The sequence below is a fragment of the Ornithodoros turicata genome, unplaced genomic scaffold (assembly GCF_037126465.1).
Source record: "Ornithodoros turicata isolate Travis unplaced genomic scaffold, ASM3712646v1 Chromosome53, whole genome shotgun sequence".
Taxonomy (NCBI): domain Eukaryota; kingdom Metazoa; phylum Arthropoda; class Arachnida; order Ixodida; family Argasidae; genus Ornithodoros; species Ornithodoros turicata.
Genome location: NW_026999381.1, coordinates 123159 through 144244, shown reverse-complemented (window position 1 = coordinate 144244; position 21086 = coordinate 123159). Strand labels below are relative to the sequence as shown.

General features: G+C 44.7%; 1 protein-coding gene across 1 annotated transcript; it reads right to left on the bottom strand.

Moving 5' to 3' along the window:
* Window positions 1-1788: 1788 nt before the first annotated feature.
* On the bottom strand, window positions 1789-20671 carry LOC135374303 (uncharacterized). Its single transcript, XM_064607286.1, has 5 exons — window positions 20594-20671; window positions 18963-19087; window positions 18729-18821; window positions 2272-7113; window positions 1789-1823 (listed from the first exon to the last, which is right to left on the bottom strand). Exons 4-5 carry the CDS (start codon window positions 7085-7087, stop codon window positions 1789-1791), a joined length of 4851 nt encoding a protein of 1616 aa, XP_064463356.1. The 5' UTR covers window positions 7088-7113; window positions 18729-18821; window positions 18963-19087; window positions 20594-20671.
* Window positions 20672-21086: the final 415 nt, after the last annotated feature.

The following is a 21086-nucleotide window of genomic DNA, read 5'->3' as shown; positions in this document are numbered from 1 at the left end:
GGTTGAAAGCTGGCTACATTGGCACTTCGGTTTGATGACAATCCAATGTAACACCAACAAATGCCATCGTTCGCTAAGCAATTCCAGAAAGTAATTTTATGGGCGACATTGCTTCAAACCTCAATAACAATGACATGCTGGTCATTTTCTAACATGACGCGTCTTATTTGTCCATTTTTGTGTACCTGCGGTTGAGCCAAAATAACACCACTTATTGCTTTTCATTCGTTTGATTGGCCCTCCTTAGGCCCAATGAAGCCGGGACAGTGCCAATATTGGACCAATACGGTGTGCTGCTAGGCTAGATAGAATCTGCAAAAGTACCTGTAATAACATCTAAAGCACACATCCCGAGCTATCACAAGCCAGCCATAGCTACAGCTTGTGTCCCGTCGAAACAATTGTCCTTGTGGCTGCTATTAGGCCCTAGGACATGTGCTACGCTGTGTGCGAGCCGCTAATTCTACATCTCGCTCATGATGATGAAGAACTGAAGGACTGACCAGGGGGGGGGGGGGGAGAAGAACAGCCTCTGTTCGAAATATGGGCGGCTCCCCTTGAGGACACTTCCCTTCATATTTCTTTACTGGATTTTCTTCCCTTCTGCATCTCTTGATGACATCTAACTGGACACATTACTTCCAAGGACAGCTGCATGCAATCATTTAATTACAGACACACAAATCCAATTTGTGACGGGTATTTTTGGATCAGTCGTGGCTCCTTTAAAGAAAGCTTGATTACGTCAAAGTAATATGTCTCGTAATCTGTAACTACACTGTAATCTGTAATCATAACTGGCAAAGCAATTTGGAACCCGTACATTTATTCGGTCGTAATAAAAGTACGAGTGTCTCGCACATATGTGTTTCGCTCGACAATAGTTACTTTACACCACTCTGGAGCGAAGTGAACGAGAGTTCCAAAATTATTTGAATTAAGCCTTCTCCAATGTGCGAAGAACACTTTATTTCATATACATTCGGCATTTGACACCAAGGGCGGTAAACTTCACACATCTTTCGACTAACATTGGCGACAAGCCATTACCACCCTAAAAGGTATAACGTAGCTAACCATATAACTAGCACATTATGAATAAATACATCTTTTTACACATTTTCGGATCACCTTATGAACCTAGTACGGAAGCGTACTTTGTAACAAAAGGAACAACAAGCAGAAAGAACGCGTTGGCCACGACAAACACAAAAGTGACTTTTTGTTTCTTTTTTGAGTCTGGCAAATGTTTGTGCTTTATCGGATGAAGGCAAGGACTCAGTATACTGCTATTGATACTTCTCTTAAAACAGCCATACCGTCTTGAGAGCTCGTGTCTCTGACAACTCGGTGCCAACAATTGTCATCATCACGAATGAATGAATGTCACTCATGCGAGCCATTTCTGAAGGAAGCTATCCAATTGGGGATCCTGTCTGCTTTGGAGGACTTCTAATAGTTCCTTTGCTTTATCGTCCTTAGCAGAAACATTTGTATGAGGAAGCAAGAGAGAAATACAATTCAGTTGAAGTGATTTCCTAGTCTCTTGTACAGTTGGCGATTTATAACTCTTTGGATCAAACGCTCGAATGTCGTTGAGGGTTTCACGAAAACACGCATCTACTGCCTTGACATTTGAGTGGAGAACCATAAGTTTCAGACAAGGCGTGCTTCTCATACAGACATCATCCTCATAATATGAGAACATGGGAGACGTCAATAAAGTCGCAGCTTCATAATCACAAGAATATGCCAGTAATGTCACGAGCTCTTCTCTAATATAACGTCTTACACAGGTTCTCGTTGGTGAACTGTCTGCGCAACTAAGAGAGTTCATAAGAGAGTGAGGGATGAGGCATCTCAGAGTATCAATGTTGCTTATTTCAGCGGAAAGAGTGCAGCACATGGAACAGCTCCCGCTCCCGTCGGGCATATTAGGGAATGAGTGCGGAAGAAGGAAGTTCACGACATCAACGGCATCACTTTCACAGGCCAAATGAAGAGGTGTCCTTCCATCCTGGTCACGGGAACTCATTCTAGAGCGGAGTAATAACAACTTTACAACGTCCAGGTGTTCATTTGAGGTGCACAGATGCATGGGCGTCATTCGATCCACATTGATCACGTCCACTGATGTATAAAAAGGAATGAGAAGCTTCACCACATTTGGGTGTTCATTCACCGCGCTCAAGTGCAATGCAGTGTTCCCTTTTTCATCTGTAAAGCACACGGATGAAGGGGAGAGAAGAAGTTCCACAGCTTCCACATTACCTTCCTCTGCTTCTATTAGAGACTCCATATTGTCATCGTCGTCGATCATTTCCGTGTCGACATCGTCAATGTGGGGATCATTGGTGTTATTCATGTGCGACCATCCCCGATATAAGGTAACGATGTGATCATTTTTTACTCTGCGTTTTACATAATCCTGCTCACTGAGATTTAAATGCGGCAGTAACAACTTCATGTAATTAATAAAATGTTCTTCTTTTATCTCACGTAGCTTGTCCATGGCCATATCATATAGCAGTTTGCGGCTATCAGGATCAACGATGACATCTAAATGGAGGAAGAGAAGTTTCAGACACCAAATTTCTTCTTGGAAATCCTCGTTCACCCGCACATACTCATAGCTTCTGCTGATCCTCTGTGCATGCCTAGGGTCACTGTTTCGCAAATAAAGCCATAGGGTTTGCATCCTTTTCCTTCCACCACGTCTCGCCCAAACGTACAACGGTGATGAGCCGAACATTTTAGGTGAGTTTACGAGCGAGTGTGGGATGAGACACCTCACAATTTTGGACCCCGAACTCTTCCCATATTTCCAATTTGTCCTAGCAACGTCTAAGCACGTTTCTCCATTGTAGTTAAGCATGTGCGCATTTGTGTGAGGTAGAAGAAACGTCACAGCTTTAAGGGAATGAGAGTGAGAAGCCACATGAAGCGTTGTGTTCAATCTAATAGGGTATGCATCGCATGTCCGAGTGCGAAGGAGTAACAACTTCATAACCTCCAAATCATCTCTCTCTGCACATATATCCATCGGAGTTCTTTGAGCAATATCCAGAACATTCACTGAGGGATAAACAGGAAGATGCTTCACAATATCTGCATCTCTACTCAAGTATGAAGGAGTTTGAAAGTATCTATTTGTATTGTTAACGGAAATATGTGCGAGGTAAAACTTTGTTGTCTCCAGATTTCCTTCTTCCGCGCTAATGTGCAACATTGTGTTTCCATCATTATCAAGAATTCCCATATCGCAGTATGGAAGGAGCATTTTGCAAACAACCTCGGACGTTGCGTAAAAAGGGACAGTTCTATTGTCATCGTCCGTAAAACTATCAAGGTTTCTAATTAGCGAAGACTCTGCAGAACATCTCAAGCTTCGTTTCTTGCGTGATTCTAATTGGTTCATGGTGTCTCCGTCTAGAATTACGGTACTCTCTTTCGGGGACACGCAGCTCAGATACACGTCTAAAACACCTGGTAGGTCGTGTCTCACAGCCGCGAATATTGCTCGCTCTAGAAAACCTCTCTTTTGCTCGAAGGTTTCACATCTGCGCAGATTTTCGGTAAAATGTTTCACTGCTTCCTCACTGCATCGAGTGCATAACACGCTGAGTCTCTGTCTCACAGGTGAAGTCTCAGTCCACAAAACATCCATCCATGGGGAAAAAAGTTCCACGTACCCCAACGGTGACTTATCAAACAAATCATTCTGGATTAGTTCATCACCCATTGGAAGCCTCTTCAATGTTGCTTTATCAGAATGCAGTGCTGCTATGTGCCATGGCGTCCTTTTGATCTCATCGCCAACCAGCATGTCTTTTGTTTGAATATCACATTGCTCAAAATATGAAGCATCGTTGTTTATGACGGCAGAGTGAAGTGGATAGGATGCAGACGCCAGTCCGTCGAACAATACCATTACACCCTCGTATTCTTCTTTACCATACAGTTCTACTACTTTTTCCGAATAGCTCGATTTTTTCCTTATCTTTGCCTTCTCCAGGAGATAGTGAGCTGCAAAAAATTCGGCGAAAGTCTTATGAACAAACTCGGGAATTCCTCCATCGTTAATTCTATTCACAAAACCTTCTTTGAAAGAATCAACGCCGGTGATGAAATTTCCTTCAGGATCTAACTGCTGTAATTCGTCTTCATTCAATAAGTTCTTCAATATATCCTGAGGAAATATACACTTCATAGCCAGGAGACTATGGTTTACGTAGAATGGAGACTTCGCGTCATGGTTGTCCCCTCGCACAGCACTTCGGGAGATGTCTTCCTGCACCTTCTCTTTTCGGTGCACAAGGTGCTTGTACTCGACAAACATCTTGTAGATGTGTACAGTGTATATACTGCTTCCACCGGAAATGTCAACAATTTTGAGCAACGAAGAGTAATCGCCCGACTTCGTAATTTCCCCGCTCTCTATCTGAGCCATCATACGAAGTAGAAGAGGGGTTTCTAGGATTGTTTTGTTTTTCTTCTTCAATGTCCCGTACAGTTGCTGGATTTTTTGCACAAATGCCTCATTGCTGGTGGCTGGAGTTTCTCTTTGGGCCCTATATCTTGTGAGGAATTCATTCTGGTTTTCATCAGAAAAAGGAACGAGGTCATATGACACAGTGTGCAAGGTATCTTGTACATGGGGTTTAAACACAGTGCGAGTAAGAAGGTACACCTTGTAAACTTTTTTGTTAGCTAGAAACAGTATAAGGTTTAGCACACACTTGCGGCATTCCTCGTTGACTTCATCGAAGCCATCCAACATGACGACGACCTCGAAAGGGCTTCCATTCTTCAAGCTTTCCTCGAAGAAAGCGAACTCCAGGCCATCCTTTCCTACTTGGCACAGATCCGCCAGATATCCCAGACTAGGCGACGCAGTTTTGACTAATGCCATTCTCTGAGGAAGGTCGACATAGAGCACCCACCGCTTCTTGTGTGAGTTCTGTCTTGTCTTGTCTGTGTTGTCTTGTCTTGTTCTTGTGTCTTGTTGAGCTTTCAACTCTGTACACAACCTAGATGCCAGCACAGTCTTTCCCATTCCTGGTGCAGCAGAGACTATGACAACCTTCTCGTTTACGTTCAACAACTCGTCCTCAGTGTAACAGTCACTTCCTGTCATTGGAAGATGACTGAGACGACCATTTGATTTTGTCCACAAGAGTCTCTTACGAGGTCCCTCGAACTTTAGCAGGTGCACTACTTTGTCTTGGAAATGACCATCTTCCAGGAGAGCTTCGTAGTCACGTGGTTCTTGGAGAAGTACGAATTTCTCGAACTTGGTTAATTCTTCCTTGGCTTTTGCCTCACAACCGCGAGGTAGAAGTGTTGCGACCTGATTGTGTCGACAGCCCAGAAGTGCGAATGCCTCACTGTCGTCATTTAGATTGCATTCTTTCAAGTTAATTTCCACGGCTCTTCTACACTCTCTTTCCACGTAATAGTTCTGAACACGTTCTTCTAGTTCACGAAGAGGAGGTCCCACATCAATGTTCCGCGATTCGCACAACCTTAGGAAAACCGCAGTGTCCACGCACTGTAGGAAGGTGTCTATATTCATGGCTTCTGGAAGCACTGAAACATATTGGCCCTGAAGTTTTACGCGAGAATTTTCGAACACTTCTTTTTTGCAGCTATTCTTGACATGCACAAAGCTTGCTTCGTCGATCCTGTGATCTTTGTGTCTCTTCGCAAAGAATGCTTCTGCTTGTACTTGTTTCAGCAAGTATTCTTCGCCAGTGTGTTCCACAAGCAAAAGGACTTTTGATCCAGTAGCACAGGATACTTCACTGAGAAGTTTAATCACCTTTCGGACGTCTTCGTTTGGATGGACGGATACTAGCACAAATGCACATTTGTAGTCTAGTAACACATCCTCCAGAGTGGAGTCAAATTGGTTCGCTTCGAAAAACAAGTATGGCCTTCCCGTAAATTGCACAGCGTTGTGAACCATTATTTCGAGAAGCCTCAGTTCTGAACCCGTAAATACGTGAAGCGACCCCTCTTTCCAGACACTCTTCTTTAGTGGTTTCTCGAATTGCACTTTGAGATTGTCAGTTTTGAAAGCTTTGTTCAGTCTCGCGTTTTCCTTTTCTATCTGTGCTGCATCTATGGATGGGATTCCATTCTGAATGTATTCCCGCATGTCTGGGATGACATGTTCCTCGAAAAAATTTCGTAGTTCCGGTACTTCCCGTTCCAGAACCCTATTTGCATCGTCGCAACCATATTGGGCCAGTATGTGAGGAATCCGTACAATTAGCTCTTGTTCTTCATTACGGGAGACAGCTTGTTGGATAAGAAGATTCAGCTCTTTTTTCCTTCGTTTTATGTCGTTCACAATGGCTCCATATTGCTGTTCCTTCTCCATATCCCCGCTGACATAAGGCTTGCCATCATTATGATACACTAGGCAAAGTGCCATGTGACATAACTCGTGAAGGAGCGTCCCGCGGGTTACGGCTTCTTCAGTGCTGGCCCCGACGAAAACTCTCTGTTCGTTGTAGAAAGTGAGGCCGAGGTTGTGTCTATCCCAGCATCCCGTAGTCCGCTGAACGCTTTCACTCTTGTAGTCGAATACTACTTCCAGGTGCGGTGCTGTTGCAGCCACTTTCAGAATATTCCTGTTTAATTCGTCACTGGAGAGGTGCTCGAACATCTTCTCCAATCGCTCATTGAAGTCATCACATCTGGTGACGCTCCGTGATTTGCTTTTCAGATAGTCGATGTAGGAGTCCACGCATTCTGTGGTGTAATACCGCTGTCGTCGAATTTCAGCGCGTCCAAGAGGTGTGAGATCTTCGTAACACGATGATTCTCCTGTGTCCTTGAGTAGACATTCACGCGAGACTAGCAGACCATGAATGCGGAAAGCTTTCTCTTCAATAGCTTTGTAGCGAGCAGAGACATCTTCATCAGGGTCTAACCACAGTTTCAGGTCAGGCACACCATCCAGGCACTTTAGAACACGGGTCTCATCTCTCTCCGCTATGGCTCGATGCATTTCCTTCCTGACCTCCTTCCATTCTTCTGACCTTTCCATGTGTAGATCAGGTACGGATGCTGAAGCCATTCTTCTTGAGAAGGAACGAGGAACTCCTGAAATTTTGAAGGGAAATTAGAAACGCAAGCACGTTCATCGAAAGTATTCATCGAACACAAGTTGGAAAGATATGATCGTTACATAGCATGTTAGAGCTTCGTACTGTTGACACTTCAACTGAACGTAAAATGCGTTCCTCGTGTGGACTGCTGCATTGTTTTGGCGTTGGAACGCAAATCAGATTGCTGTGGCGTCCAAGAGTGACATAATGGACGAAAGCCGGTTTCACGTTCACTCTTAAAAATGAACTTCACCGCATAGCACGCTCCTAACCAACCATTATGTCGAATGATATCGTTATCTGCCCTGATTTGTTGAAAACGGGGGGGCGTACGCCATTCCTGTGACACTTATGCTGTTCATAATTGTCACAGAAAAGGCGTACGCCCCCTGTTTTCAACAAATCAGGGCAGATAACGATATCATTCGAGATAATGGTTGGCTAGGAGCGTGCTATGCGGTGAAGTTCATTTTTAAGAGTGTTGACGGGGATGTGTCCGTAGCACCAGGACCGGGCGGCAGATGGATCATCCCTCAATAGGAAATTGCAAATCGCACCTCTCAAAACATCCAGTGGCACCTCTCAGCAAGAATTTCATCATTGTAACCCACCGACACTTGAACCTAGAAGTGCGGCGTACGTTGCGGAGGAATAAACTATGTGGTCCTGGAGCTATTCAAGTGCTTGCGACCCTCTAACGTCAATAATTCCCTGGGTGTTACATGAAACGACATACTGGTCACAGTAGCCAACCTGTATCGACGACGACTGAGTACGCGTGACCCATTTCTTATGCAAGTGTTCGTCACCACACGTCACGAGGTAGAGGTCTAGTGTAGTTAGTACCTTGATAAGGTTCACATAGTGCAGCGTTATCGAAAAGAGGAAAACACACACACGACTGCAGTTTTCGTGTGTGTTTGTGGTTTCCCCTTCGTGATTGTCCCTTGTCTGTACTGTACAGCAATGGGGTAGAGTGTTGTTCTGTGTGGGGTATTATGTCAATCTCGCCCTATACGTCAACCAGCGGGTCATGGATGGCAATTTATACCGTCCGGAGTTTTTCGCCGGTTCGACCCCTTGCATGCGAGCACTCTTCCGGCTCATCGGACAGCGATCACGCGACGAACTCTTTGCTATAACGCGTGCCAATGAGTGGGCAGGATCAAGCTCGCCGGTAATCAACATGGCAGAAATCGCGAAAAGCATTACTTTAGCTACGTTAGGTGCGCTTGTGTTATCGGTAGACCATTGAATGGTATTATCGAAACGTCATAACCAAAAAGTGGAGCTTCTCAAATTACCCACGAAACACACCAGGTAACCTCTCGCTACGAGCACCGCCATGGGACAGGTTTCTCTTCGATATTGCCCTTACTCTGGGTGCCACCGGCGTGGAGCACTCCGCACCCTGCTGGTATCGGGGAAACCCCGGTGCAGTTTTATCGAAAATGCTATCAAATTGCGACCAGCTTGGCGGCACAGTCAGCTTAGCGATTCGCAATGTCGCCGGCAATGTCAATTATGTCACCGGCAGAAGGTGAGTTTCAAACGGAAGCTGGTTTCGAATGCGATGCTTCTGAAGCTTTATGAAAACACACACACACACACAGTCAGACTTGTACGTAACGCGTTACAAGTAATTTCGTTACTTGTAATCAATTAGTTTCTTGAGTAATTTTTCGAGTAATCAATTACATTTTTGAACGAGTAATTTTTTAAGTAATTCGATTACAATTTTGAGTAATCAATTACAGAGTAATCAATTACTTTTGAAGTAGAGTCTGACTCCAAATAGCAATGCTCTGTCACAAATTTCCTGTGTCTTTATTGGGCTATTCCTGTAGTAAGCGGGGAAAAAATTAGTGCTATGTCTCACGCACGAGTCCTTCATAGCGCGTGATTCTTCCGCGCTATTTCAGCTGTCCCAATCACTTGGGAGCTGTTTTTCTTTTCTTTTCTCTTCTTTTTTTTTCGAAGCATATAGGAGCCGAAATTTTTGCATGAATTGAAAGTAACGGCCCGAGTAACGAGTAACTTTTATACTCGTTACTCAATTACATTTTGAGTAGAGTAATTTGTAACGGTAATCAATTACTTTTGCCAGAAGAGTAACGGTAACGGTAATCAATTACTTTTTTGGAGTAACGGGCACAAGTCTGCGTGACACACTAAGGAATTTTGAGAAATTTTTGTATTGTTTTGCTATTGGAAGGCATATCCTGGTGGGTATCGCGTTAACTTTAGAATTCCGGATCCCTCGCGGGGTCCACCTTTAACCGCTCTCGCTTGTCGGTAACAGTCTCCAGTCCGTATATCACTAGCACCAAATAAACTTATTGGAGATAAATAACGCAAATTGCACTAGCCGATCACTATTTTTTTTTCTTTTTTCGCGCGGGGATGCCGATCCTAGTTCATCCGCTGGTCAATTTAGATGAATTGTTACGTGGATAACAGAGTGCTTGTTTTTTTTTGTCGTTGTTGTTCTTCCGAGATAGCTCGAATTCGGTCGGAACTTTCAGCAGGACGCTGGTGGGAGCGAGCTTGGGGACGACTCTCTGACAACACCCGCCACGACATTGGCTGGAGCACAGTTTTTTCCCAGCTATGGAAACCGGTCTGGATCCCTCGGAGCCAGATTTTCTTCATGCTCTGTTGTGAAAGGGGCTATTCGCTCAAGATAGACCAGTGCAAGTTGGCTATGGATTGATTGCCATTGGGTTGATCCGGTAATGTTCTTACCCCGAAGGAATGAGGCGAAAGACATGACTCTGAGCCGCCAACGCCGCCGCTGGGCTCCTCCAATCTCTGCAATGCGGTTAGTTAATGAAATTTGTCATTTTAGAAGAGAATGAAAAAAAAAAACATGAATGGCACGTGACATTTAATTGTTGATAGGGTGTCTCAAATAAGGTGATAAAAAATCGTATTAAAAATATCTCTGTCTGAACATGATGGTGTCAACGCTGTTTGTCTCGAGGGAGATGTTACCACCTCCGAGACCTTTACGTTAAATTTTGTACGCGAAATCTTTTCGGGTTAGTCACGGAATGTTTCCGAGTCACCTTACGCTGTTTTGACAGAAAGAGAAAGCACAGTCCAGATTTATCCGGCGGTATTCCAAGGTACCGTATTTTCACGCGTATTAGCCGCACCGCAGATAAGCCGCAGGACTCGTTTTTAGATACTTTTTGAAAATGTTTTTGTAGATAAGCCGCACTCGCAGAAAGCCGCGGGTAATACGACGCGACTGCTTCGTGCGCTAAACCAGTGATGCACATACAAAATCAATAGGGACGCTCAACGCTCGTCGACGCCGTACTCCCTGCCAGCAACCAGCTCCGGTGGCGCAGCGGTAACGCGTGCGCTTGGAGACTGGGAGGTCCGCGGTTCGAATCCGCGGGCCGGCTGTGCCGTCTGGGGTTTTTCCTGGGTTTCCCTCAGATGTGTAATAGGCGTATGCCGGCACAGTTCCCCTGAAGACGGCCCATGGACGCAGCTATCCCCACGAGCGGATTCCGCTCGGTCTTCCACTTCACCCTTTCCTCCTGTCCACCATCTTTCCCTTCCCGAGAAACATGCCGCCTAATCAGGCAGGCAGACCTCTCGGGTTCCTCCCAACGACACTCCTCCTCCTCCTCCTCCTCCTCCTCCTCCCTGCCAGCTGCTCCGTTCCCGTACTGGTCCGCGAAGTCGACGACTTTTAGGTTGAAGTCGCTGTCGTATCTGTGCCTCCGGGTTGGAGCCATGCCTCACCTCTAACTGCCGTGCCCGTGTCCACGAATGCTGCTGCTGTCGTCAAACGAGAACTGACGCTTAGCTGACCACGTTTTATCCCGATGTCAGGTGTATTGAACCCTTATTGTGGGTCTGCCGACAGAGGAGACGGTAGGGAAGGCCATAAACCCTGTCCACATTCCGGTGTCGGAATGATGTATAACAAAGGAGGTCACTTCTAGTGTTCTACTAAGATCGGATTGTGCCCTTGTTGCGTGTTTTTCGTGGATTGACGGGTTAGTGGTGTTCCAGGAAACATGAATTACTGCCACCCCTTTTGTTAAAGCTGCGTGGGGGAATGTATTCGGAAGGTCAGTCCACTCGAATGTGGACCCGCCCCTGTTCGGTATTGTTCGTGCACAGGCAGGGCGATCCTGTTCCGAAAAACATGAGGCACTGTCGGCCCTTTCGTTTAATCCGGGGTATGGGGAAAGTACCAGGGAAAAATAGTCACCAGATAAGCCGCAGAGCGTCCGCGAAAAAAAAAATCGCGCATAAGCCGCGGCTAATACGCGTGAAAATACGGTACGTTTACTACTACACTATAAGAAAAAAAGGACTACTGTTGCTCCATTTGGGGGACGAAATGCGTTGCCACAAAAAAATAGTCCCTTTCGGGAGTAAATGCACGCGAGTAAATGAATGTCACAGAGTGTAGACTGCATTTCCCGCGCTGTTGTAAGAGTCTCAAGTACATAATTCGTGTGCATGCATGAAAATACCTTGAAGCAAACCGTCAACAGTGATATATCGAGTGATATAAAATCTTGCGCCATACATAGGGCAAAATTTGCGAACAAAGATGCTCTAACTGTTTCTTACTTTGTGTGCCGGGAAAGTTGCTACGTTGTCTGAGTTATAGAGCCTTATGTCGTTTATTGGCGCATATTTACGTAGACTGTTGCATTCAGGAGACTATTCGCGAAGTTTAGTGACGATTTGCAGTCCTGGGAAGTAAATCTCGGGACTAAATGTCGGGTTAGGGGACTAAAATGAAGAGTAATTGCAGATTAGGGGAGTAGAAGCTGCAATTACTCCCCGTTTTATTTCTTTTTTTCTTAGAGTGCACAGTGAACCTAGTCAGAAAAAAAAAGCCGTAATTTCGCGTAATCTTAAACTTTAAGTAAATTGTCGGCTCAGACATGAGAGAGAAGCGAGGCTTCCCTTCTTTTCCAAGCATCTTGTATAGTAACAGAAGCCTAGTTGCTGCGACGCAAAATTCTGTTAAATAAGATGGAGAAGGAAAAGGGAATGAGCGGGAGGGGAGATAATTTGCGTTCCTCCAAAGGACGGTACAAAAGTAATGCGGTAGTAGTAGTAGTAGTAGCAGTGCAGTACAAAAGTAGTACTATGATAAGTAGTTAGTGTTAGTAGTAGTTGTTAGTTGTATTAATTAGTGAAGCAGCATCCACGAGGACTGCAGCAGCATATTTTGTTATCCTCTATCTTCACTCAAACGAGAGTGACACAAGTATGGCTGATTTCCAAGCTTTTCACCGGAGGAACGTGCAGTAACAGCTATAACAAATGCTCTGCAGCGTACGTTTCAGGCAGCTGAGCGCCATGAGATTTTGTTCCTACTACAGCTCTTCATGCTCTGTTTTGCGTTACCTAAAATAATCCACCACCCATTACTCTGTCGGTACTCTACGGCTGCATTCGACTTGTTCTGGCCATCTTGTAAAACCCTGTTCAGCGACTTCACATTGCATACAGTTGGTGAACCCTAGCCTTTATTGATTCCTGAATAACATTGGCGCCAATAGCGTTGTTGGTTGAGCTGTGTGGCAGCGTAAAATATTAAGTGTCACGCTTACATATGCTTATTATCGGACAGAAATAAAATATGCACGTGTAGCATATAATGTGTGTATATGTATGTACACGTACAGCTTGTGGTAGTGCCAAAAAAAGGCCTATCCGAGATTCCCCGCCATTGCTTAATACGGTTGTTCCGAAACTCCTCCCCCCCCCCGGCCCATCAAAGTACAGATAAGCCCCCTCCTCCCCACCAGCTCTGGTGGCATTCGGATGATAGTTTCCCGCGCCGAGACTGGGAGGTGACAGGGTTCGAATCCCATCGCCGGCTATGCAGTCTAATGTTTCCGTTTTGTTTTCCGAAGATATTTCGGACGAATGTCGGCACAGTTCACCGTAAAGTCAGTCCAGGACGCACACTAACACCCCCTGTCCCTCACTCCTTCCTGCTGTCCTCTCTCCATCTGTCCACGTCTGTACGCCGCTCATAGCCACAGTTGCTTCGCGGCGCTAACACGGAAGAATTTAAATAAGTAACACCCCCTCCCCCAGTTTTCTTTGTCGCGGTGTCTTCCGATCTCAGTGCATGATCCGCAGCGGTACCAAATGAACGAAAAGCTGTGCCAAAACGGTACACTGACATTTTATTGGAGCTGAATTCCGAGTGAGTGCTCAGGGCCAAAAAGTGTCGCCGTGGAAGCTTAGTTACGTCTCCCTGGTGGTTGGAGTGAGCCTGCTTTTTTGGGGGAATGTTTTCTCGAAACGACCGACGGTGTTTTTGCAAATCAATCTTCAATCCAGGCTCGATCATGCACTGTGTCCTGCTGTACTCTGTTCTGAGTGTCGCCGCAGCGAAGAAGCCAAGCTCGCATAAATAGGTCGTCGGAAACGGACGTAATATTTAGTCTTGGGTAAGTTACTTCTAAAAAGTAACTGAGTTGCAGTTATAGTTACTGGCTTGGTCAAGTAACTAAGTTATAGTTATAGCTACTTCCTTGGTCAAGTAACTAGTTACAGTTACAGTGACTGAGAGAAAGTAACTTAGTTACATTAGAGTTACTTTTTATAAAAATGACCATGAGACGGTGATACAATTTTCCAAGGTCAGACCAATGTCCCTCCTGTAACGTGCCACGTGACTTACAAACTGCCCTGATGATCTGCCATCGTTAGAGATGACACGTGACGTCACAAGCGTGGCGGAAAGCGTGTTGTCTTAAATTCCATATAAGGCCCGCTCCATGCTTTGTTATTGCATATTTCACTTGACGTGCCAAGGTGTATGTGGTAGAAAGCATGCTACGAAACGATGATTGGTGGACGGTCGAGGTTCACTTTAAGATAAGGGATAATACCAAAACTAGCATAGTGGTTAGGATGATCGCTTCGCCACGCCGGGACTGGGAGGTGACACGGGTTCTAATCCTATTACCGGCTGTCTGAGGTTTTCCCTGGATTTTCCGAAGACTCAGACCAATGTCCTCCACAGTTACCCCTGAAGTCGGCCCAGGATGCACATTAACCCTCCTGTCCCCAACTCATTCCTGCTGTCTTCTCTCCATTTGTTCACGTCTGTACGCCACTCATAGCCACAGTTGCTTCGTGGCGCTCAGACGGAATTCAAATAACAATATATAAAACAGATAATAACAATTGCGCTATAAGTATTCCGGCAACCAGAGGTGTGGAGCAATGCATTACAAAGTAATGCATTACCGGTCATGCATTACTTTTGAGTAATGAGTAATGGTAATGCATTACATTTCGACTGAGTAATGCAGGGTGGCATTACTCATTACTTTTGTCGAATGTTCATTGCGCCACGTGAAGATTGGGAACATCCATGTTTTCTTCAACCCCCCTTTAACAATGAGCACAGGGTAACAAGGAAAGAGAAAGGCGCAGCCTGGGGAATTCTGCAAGAGTTCAGCAGTCGGCGGTGTGTGTCACAAGTGCCTACATGATGATATCACCGATTTTCTCTTGTGCGCATTTGGAGTAAAGGAAAATCAACGAAATAGAAACATAGCCTCTATGAGGGTAATACGTAACAATTGCCGTAGGCATTCACTGTTTTGGTATGGTACCGTGTTAGCTTCTCTTGTGCTGTCAGAGGTAATTTTTCTGCCAGGACAGAACTGTATAGCTGGGCCTCATACGCCGGCTCCATAATGCTAGAAAAGGCATCATCTGCGATAAATCTTATCTATAGCTTTTGCCTATCAGACTCGCTTCTGCGGGGATTTCGTGGCACCAATTTGGGGACACTCGGGTCGCTATTGCCTATAGCAAAAAAAGCAAGAAAAAACTTATGCATAGCATATGCATATGCATAGGGCTTATGCCCTAAAACGTAAATGTAATGACAGAATAATGCCATTACTTCGTTGAAGTAATGGCATTACTAATGCATTTCTAATATCCAAAAAGTAATGAGTAACGTAATGCATTAGTTTTTTATACAAGTAATGAGTATTGGTAATTCATTACAAAATAAAAGTAATTTCTCCACCTCTGCCGGCAACAAAAGACGTTTCATAAGGTCATCCTCATATACTGTACAATATCTCATAAACTGTCCGTAATCTTTTAAATGCCCCTCTCCCATGTCTGTAATATTCTTGAGCTTTAATTCATCCTAAAACAACCGCTCATAGCCATCTTGTTGGTAGACACATCCTTCACGTGGACATTACGTTTATATTCACGAACGACCGTTAGGATTGTAATACCTTACACTTGACAAACTGCACAAATATAAAAATGTGTATCATAATATGCATTAATTAAGCTAGAAGGGAAAAATATTATATATATTACAACATCTTATACCCTATGTAAGCAACACTTACACACAGTTACTGCACGGTGACTAAGAAAGAGATAAGGTTCGAGAGGGTACTTCACGTGATGCCTTCATGGGTTCTTATCGTCTTATCAGTTATTTTTGCACCTGCAGACCACCCAAGGTGGCCTTTCCTAGCGAGGACATCATTAAACTTAAAGGTACTGTAAAGCAGTAGACAAGCATGATATGCCGGTGATGTGACTAGAGACTTTATTGCTTTTAAATACCATATGCGGAACCATACGACCTACAACGCGCTATAAATATTTTTAATTTGCCATGAAAGATGCGGCGTAGCAGAGCCGTTTATACAGAGAGTTTGGCCATTAGGAGGAGCCTAACTTGAACCGCGTCATGCGACGTCACGGCTGAACGACCTCCCTCGCCGCGCTCAATTGTTGTCCAGTCGTCAACCGGTCGCCGACGCCATGTTGATGCAAAGCGTTGGTCACGATGCAAGGGGGAAGACAAGTGCGTACCACGTCCTTCGAGACCCCTTCGTCCTTGAACCCTTTCAGTTTGGTAACAAAGCCCCCATTTCACAGGCGCCTGAGGGCCATAAGCCGGCGACTCTGGTAGATTACATTGCGCGCGACAAAAGTACATGCGACCAGCCGGTGAACTGCATCAAGATGGCGCCTACCTGCTGGCTGATAAGCGGATTTCCCTTGGATTCAGGCTTTTTGGGCGGTTCAACACCGACTCTGACGTCAAAACAGGCTCCGCCCCTGAAGCGGCAAAAGATCAAAAGATGGCCAAACTCTCTCTATATACGGCTCTGCGGCGTAGTGGAGCTGTGCGACGCCTGGTGTCAAACAACCCCCTGTACAGCGGGCAACACTGAAAATTGGTATTACACACCATGACATCAGAGCTTCGCTATTTTAGTAACCATATTATTAGTTTTCCTGTTTATCTATGCATTCTGAAACCCCTGTTAACAGTTTAACCTGCTAACCCCTGTTTTTGCGAAGTAACCCAGTGCTGGCCGCTGTTCGATGGAGGCTCTCCCTACTTCTCTGCTGCGCCTGCGCGCTCCTTTTGTTCGCGGCCTCTTTCGAACGAACAATCTCTCTCTGAAAACCTCTGTGAACAAAGAAGTCCCGATGCTGTCTGGCTTCTTGAACGTCTGACACATTTTTTTTAACGGCTCAGCATTTCATTTCAGTTCGCTTATCCGTTTATCTATGGCGGGCTAGCCCGCCATAGTTTATCCTCAGATGTGGATCGTTGTGTGGATTGCAGGGGCGGATTTTATAGTGGATTGTTATGTCGGGCCCAGTGTTATAGCCATGCAATGTGGTTGCCGCCGTATGTGTCAGAAGTACGGGTTCATTTCGAATACCTAGTACAGTGTTGCCCGTAATCTTTAATTGTAATTTTCTAATTAACTGCACCGTCGATTGGAATGAAACTTGCACAGTTTTTGTCCTGGTGGCTTGGACTATCGAATAGCCACACTAAATGACATTTGATCGGTGCTGCTTTACAGTACCTTTAAACTCTATGTAACGAACTATGAGAAAAAGACGACAGCAATTGTTCAGAAAGACACCACCAGACACGAGAAGGGATGGCAAGTGAGATTGTTCCCCACTGCGGATGCAACAGATCGTGTTGAGACGATAAGGGGATAATGATGAGCGAACTACGCAGATATTTAGGGATAGTAACATTAATGACGAACTTTCGAATTAACCGTAACACACCCGCCAAAAAAGGGGCAAAAAGGCAGACGGCACAAATAGGTGGGAATTCTGAGCGACCATCGGTGAGAGTGACGCTTTATATTAATCCAAGGAGAAGCAAGGACACGCTTCGGTGATCATTGGGGACTTTAAGTAATCACCTTTCGGACGCAGCGTACTTTGTTTACTGTGACGATACAGATTAATCGATAATGAGTCGCAGAGGAGTTACAGGATCAGCGAAGATAAACGCAAGAAAATCCAGCTTCTAAAAATACGCTATACAGCTGATAAAGAACAATTTACCAACACTGTGAGAACAGTAAAAAAATCGGGACTACACAGTGAAACGCTACAACGCAGCATTAATAATAGTGAAAAATATACGCATCGGGGACCTCACCTCACTCCGGACTTGCACTGGGGTTCAATTGAAGAGGTGGAGATCCATCGATCACCTGGCGCACTCTGAAGCGGCGCTTATGGGAAACCGGCTTATGTTGAAGGCTGATAAGGCGTTATCTTTCACCGCGCCTTTGTTGGTCGTGCAAGTAAGTGTCACCTCCTGGTGTGGGAATGTGGGTTTAGAGTAAGACTGGAGGAATAGAGCTACATAGACTACGTGCAAGCAGCACTTAAATCATAAATAGTGGCTTAAGTGGTAAAGTAGCTTTGTATAGTAGTATAGCATGGGTTGGTATACGATTTCTTTTAAGTATAGTAGTGTAGGAAGTGGTGAACTCACATTCATAGTCTATGCTTTATTTGAGAGAGCAGAGATGACGTCATCACATATAGTTGCTTTGGAGCGAGTATCTTAGTAAATGAAGGTGGTATAATGCGGGTGAAATTTAATAGAGGAGAGGATATTGTTGCCACTTTCCCCCATAGTAAGGGCGAGATTCCATTTTAAGCCTTTTTCTTTAAATTTCTGGATTGAAGACATTATGTAATCTCTTCGGTACAATCCCTGTTATCTTCCCAGACCTTATGCAACTCTGTTCTACCCTTTCTGGACTATAGAAGGCAAACAGATTTGCAGCTCCTCTGGCGTTATAGGGAAGATTGGAGTGAGTCGATCTGCTCGATTTGCCCGATAAAATCTCGAGACGAAGTGCGCATAAGGCACAAGTCCGAAATAGACGGTAATGCGAAGGAGATTATAAATTTTAAAGTTACACGAAGGTTATTCGTTTATTAGTAAAGTAAATTTGTTTTTTAAACTTTATTTTCTGCGAGTTTATTGGCACGTCGTAGATACACACCATCTACTTTGAAAAGTTTGCTTTCAAAGTTAGATTTATGAAATCCATTTCTCAATTTAGTATATTTTCACATTGTTTACTTCAGCGTCCTCCCATTGTTCCCATTATGGGTTTTGTATCAAGGTAGACGACTGTATCTTTTTAGGAACGAACCTGTGACGTCAGCAGACCTTTCTTTTGTTCTCTATCTTGGCAGGGAGGCGTAAGACTCCCATTTTGAACAGATCAGAAGACGATATAACATTCTGAATGACAGAAGGACAGAACTTACCTTATTCGATGTTATAGAAGCGTACAAGCGTCGCAGTTCCCCTGGGTGCCCTTGGTTGGATGAGAGAGTGTTGTCAAATGACTCAACGAATACCTGCTACGCCAAAGTAAAAAATAAAGAAATAAATGTCCAGGAATTGCGAGCATGACCTGGGTCACAGGGACCAACTATGTTATGTGGCTCACTGCAACATCTCCACCACGGAGCCTATAGTAGTATTAGAGTCTTACATACCTTTGTTGGACATCACGTGATGTTTGTCCACGTACCCCGCGGATCACGTGTCAGTCTTTGGACCCTGCACTGATGGTTTCCTGGTTCGTCGTCATGGGTTTTCCAAGGTCAGACCAATGTCCCTCCTGTAACGTGCCACGTGACTTACAAACTGCTCTGATGATCTGCCATCGTTAGAGATGACACGTGACGTCACAAGCGTGGCGGAAAGCGTGTTGTCTTAAATTCCATATAAGGCCATCTCCATGCTTTGTAATTACATACTTCCCTTGACGTCCCCAGGTGTATGTGGTAGAAAGCATGCTACGAAACGATGATTGGTGGACGGTCGAGGTTTCCTTTATTATAAGGGATAATACCAAAACTAACATAGTGGTTAGGATGATCGTGTCGCCACGCCGAGACCGGGAGGTGACACGGGTTCGAATCCTGTCACCGGCTGTGCTTTCTGAGGTCTTCCGTGGGTTTTCCGAAGACTCAGACGAATGTTCCCCACAGTTCCCCCTGAAGTCGGCTCAGGACGCGCATTAACCCACCTGTCCCCAACTCCTTCCTGCTGTCCTCTCTCCATTTGTTCACGTCTGTACGCAGCTCATAGTCACAGTGTCTTCGCGGCGCTCACACGGAATTCAAATAAAAAAAATATATGAAAGAGATAATAACAATTGCGCTAAGTATTCGGCAATAAAAGACGTTTATAAGGTCATGCTCATCAACTGTAAAAGATCTCGTAAACTGTTCGTAATGTTTTAAATGCCCCCTCCCATGTCAGTAATATTCTTGAGCTTTAATTCCTCCTAAAACAACCGCTCATAGCCATCTCGTTGATAGACACACCCTTCATGGAGGACATTACGTTTATATTTTTCACGAATGACCGTTAGAATTGTGATATCATACACTTGACAAACTGCACAAATATAAAAATGTGTATTATAAAACGCATTGATGAAGTTAGAACGGAAAACGATTATATATTACGATGTCTTATGCCCTATGTAAGCGACAGTTACACACAATCACTGCACGGTGACTAAAAAATAGATAACGTTCGAATGGGTATTCACGTGATCCCTTCATGGGTTCTCATCGTCTTATCAGTTGTTTTTGCACCTGGAAACCGCCCAAGGTGACCTTTCCTAGCGAGGACATCATTAAACTTACACTTTATATACCGAACTCTGAGAAAAAGACCACAGTAATTGTTCACAAAGACACCACCACACACGAGAAGGGATGGCAAGTGAGATTGTTCCCCACTGCGGATGCAACAAATCGTGTTGAGACGATAAGGAGATAATGATGAGCGAACTACGCAGATATTTAGGGATAGTAACATTAATGACGAACATTCGAATTAACCGTGACACACCCGCCAAAAAAGGGAAAAAGAGGCAGACGGCACAAATAGGTGGGAATTCTGAGCGCCCATCGGTGAGAGTGGCGCTTTATATTAATCCAAGGTGAAGCAAGGGCACGCTTCGGTGATCCTTGTGAAATTTAACTAGCCAGACGCAGGGTACGTACAGTTTACAAACACTGTGAGAACAGGAAAAAAATCGGGACTACACAGTGTAACGCTACAACGCAGCATAAATAACAGTAAAAGATATACGCATTGGGGATCTCACCTCACTCTTGAGTTTCACTGATGTTCACGTGAAGAGATGGAGCTCCATCGATCACCTGGCGGGGTCTGGAGGGACGCTTATGGGAAACCTGCTTATGTGGAAGGCAGATAAGGCGTTATCTTTCACCGCGCCTTTGTTTGTCGTGCGAGTAAGTGTCACCTCCTGGTGTGGGAATGTGGGTCTAGAGTAAGATTGAAGGAATAGAGTTACACCGCTATACTGCAAGCAGTATTTAAATGATAAATCGTGGCTTGAAGAGTAAAATAGTATGGAATAGTAGCATAGCATGGTTTGGTACGTGATGCCTTTTAAGCAAATGTAGTATAGAATGTGGTGAACTCACATTCATAGTCTATGCTTTGATTGATAGAGCAGAGATGACGTCATCGGGCATGATTGCTTTGGAGCGAGTATCTTAGTAAATGAAAGTGGTATAATGCGGAGGAAATTTAATAGAGGAGAGGATATTGTTGCCACTTTCCCCCACAGTGAG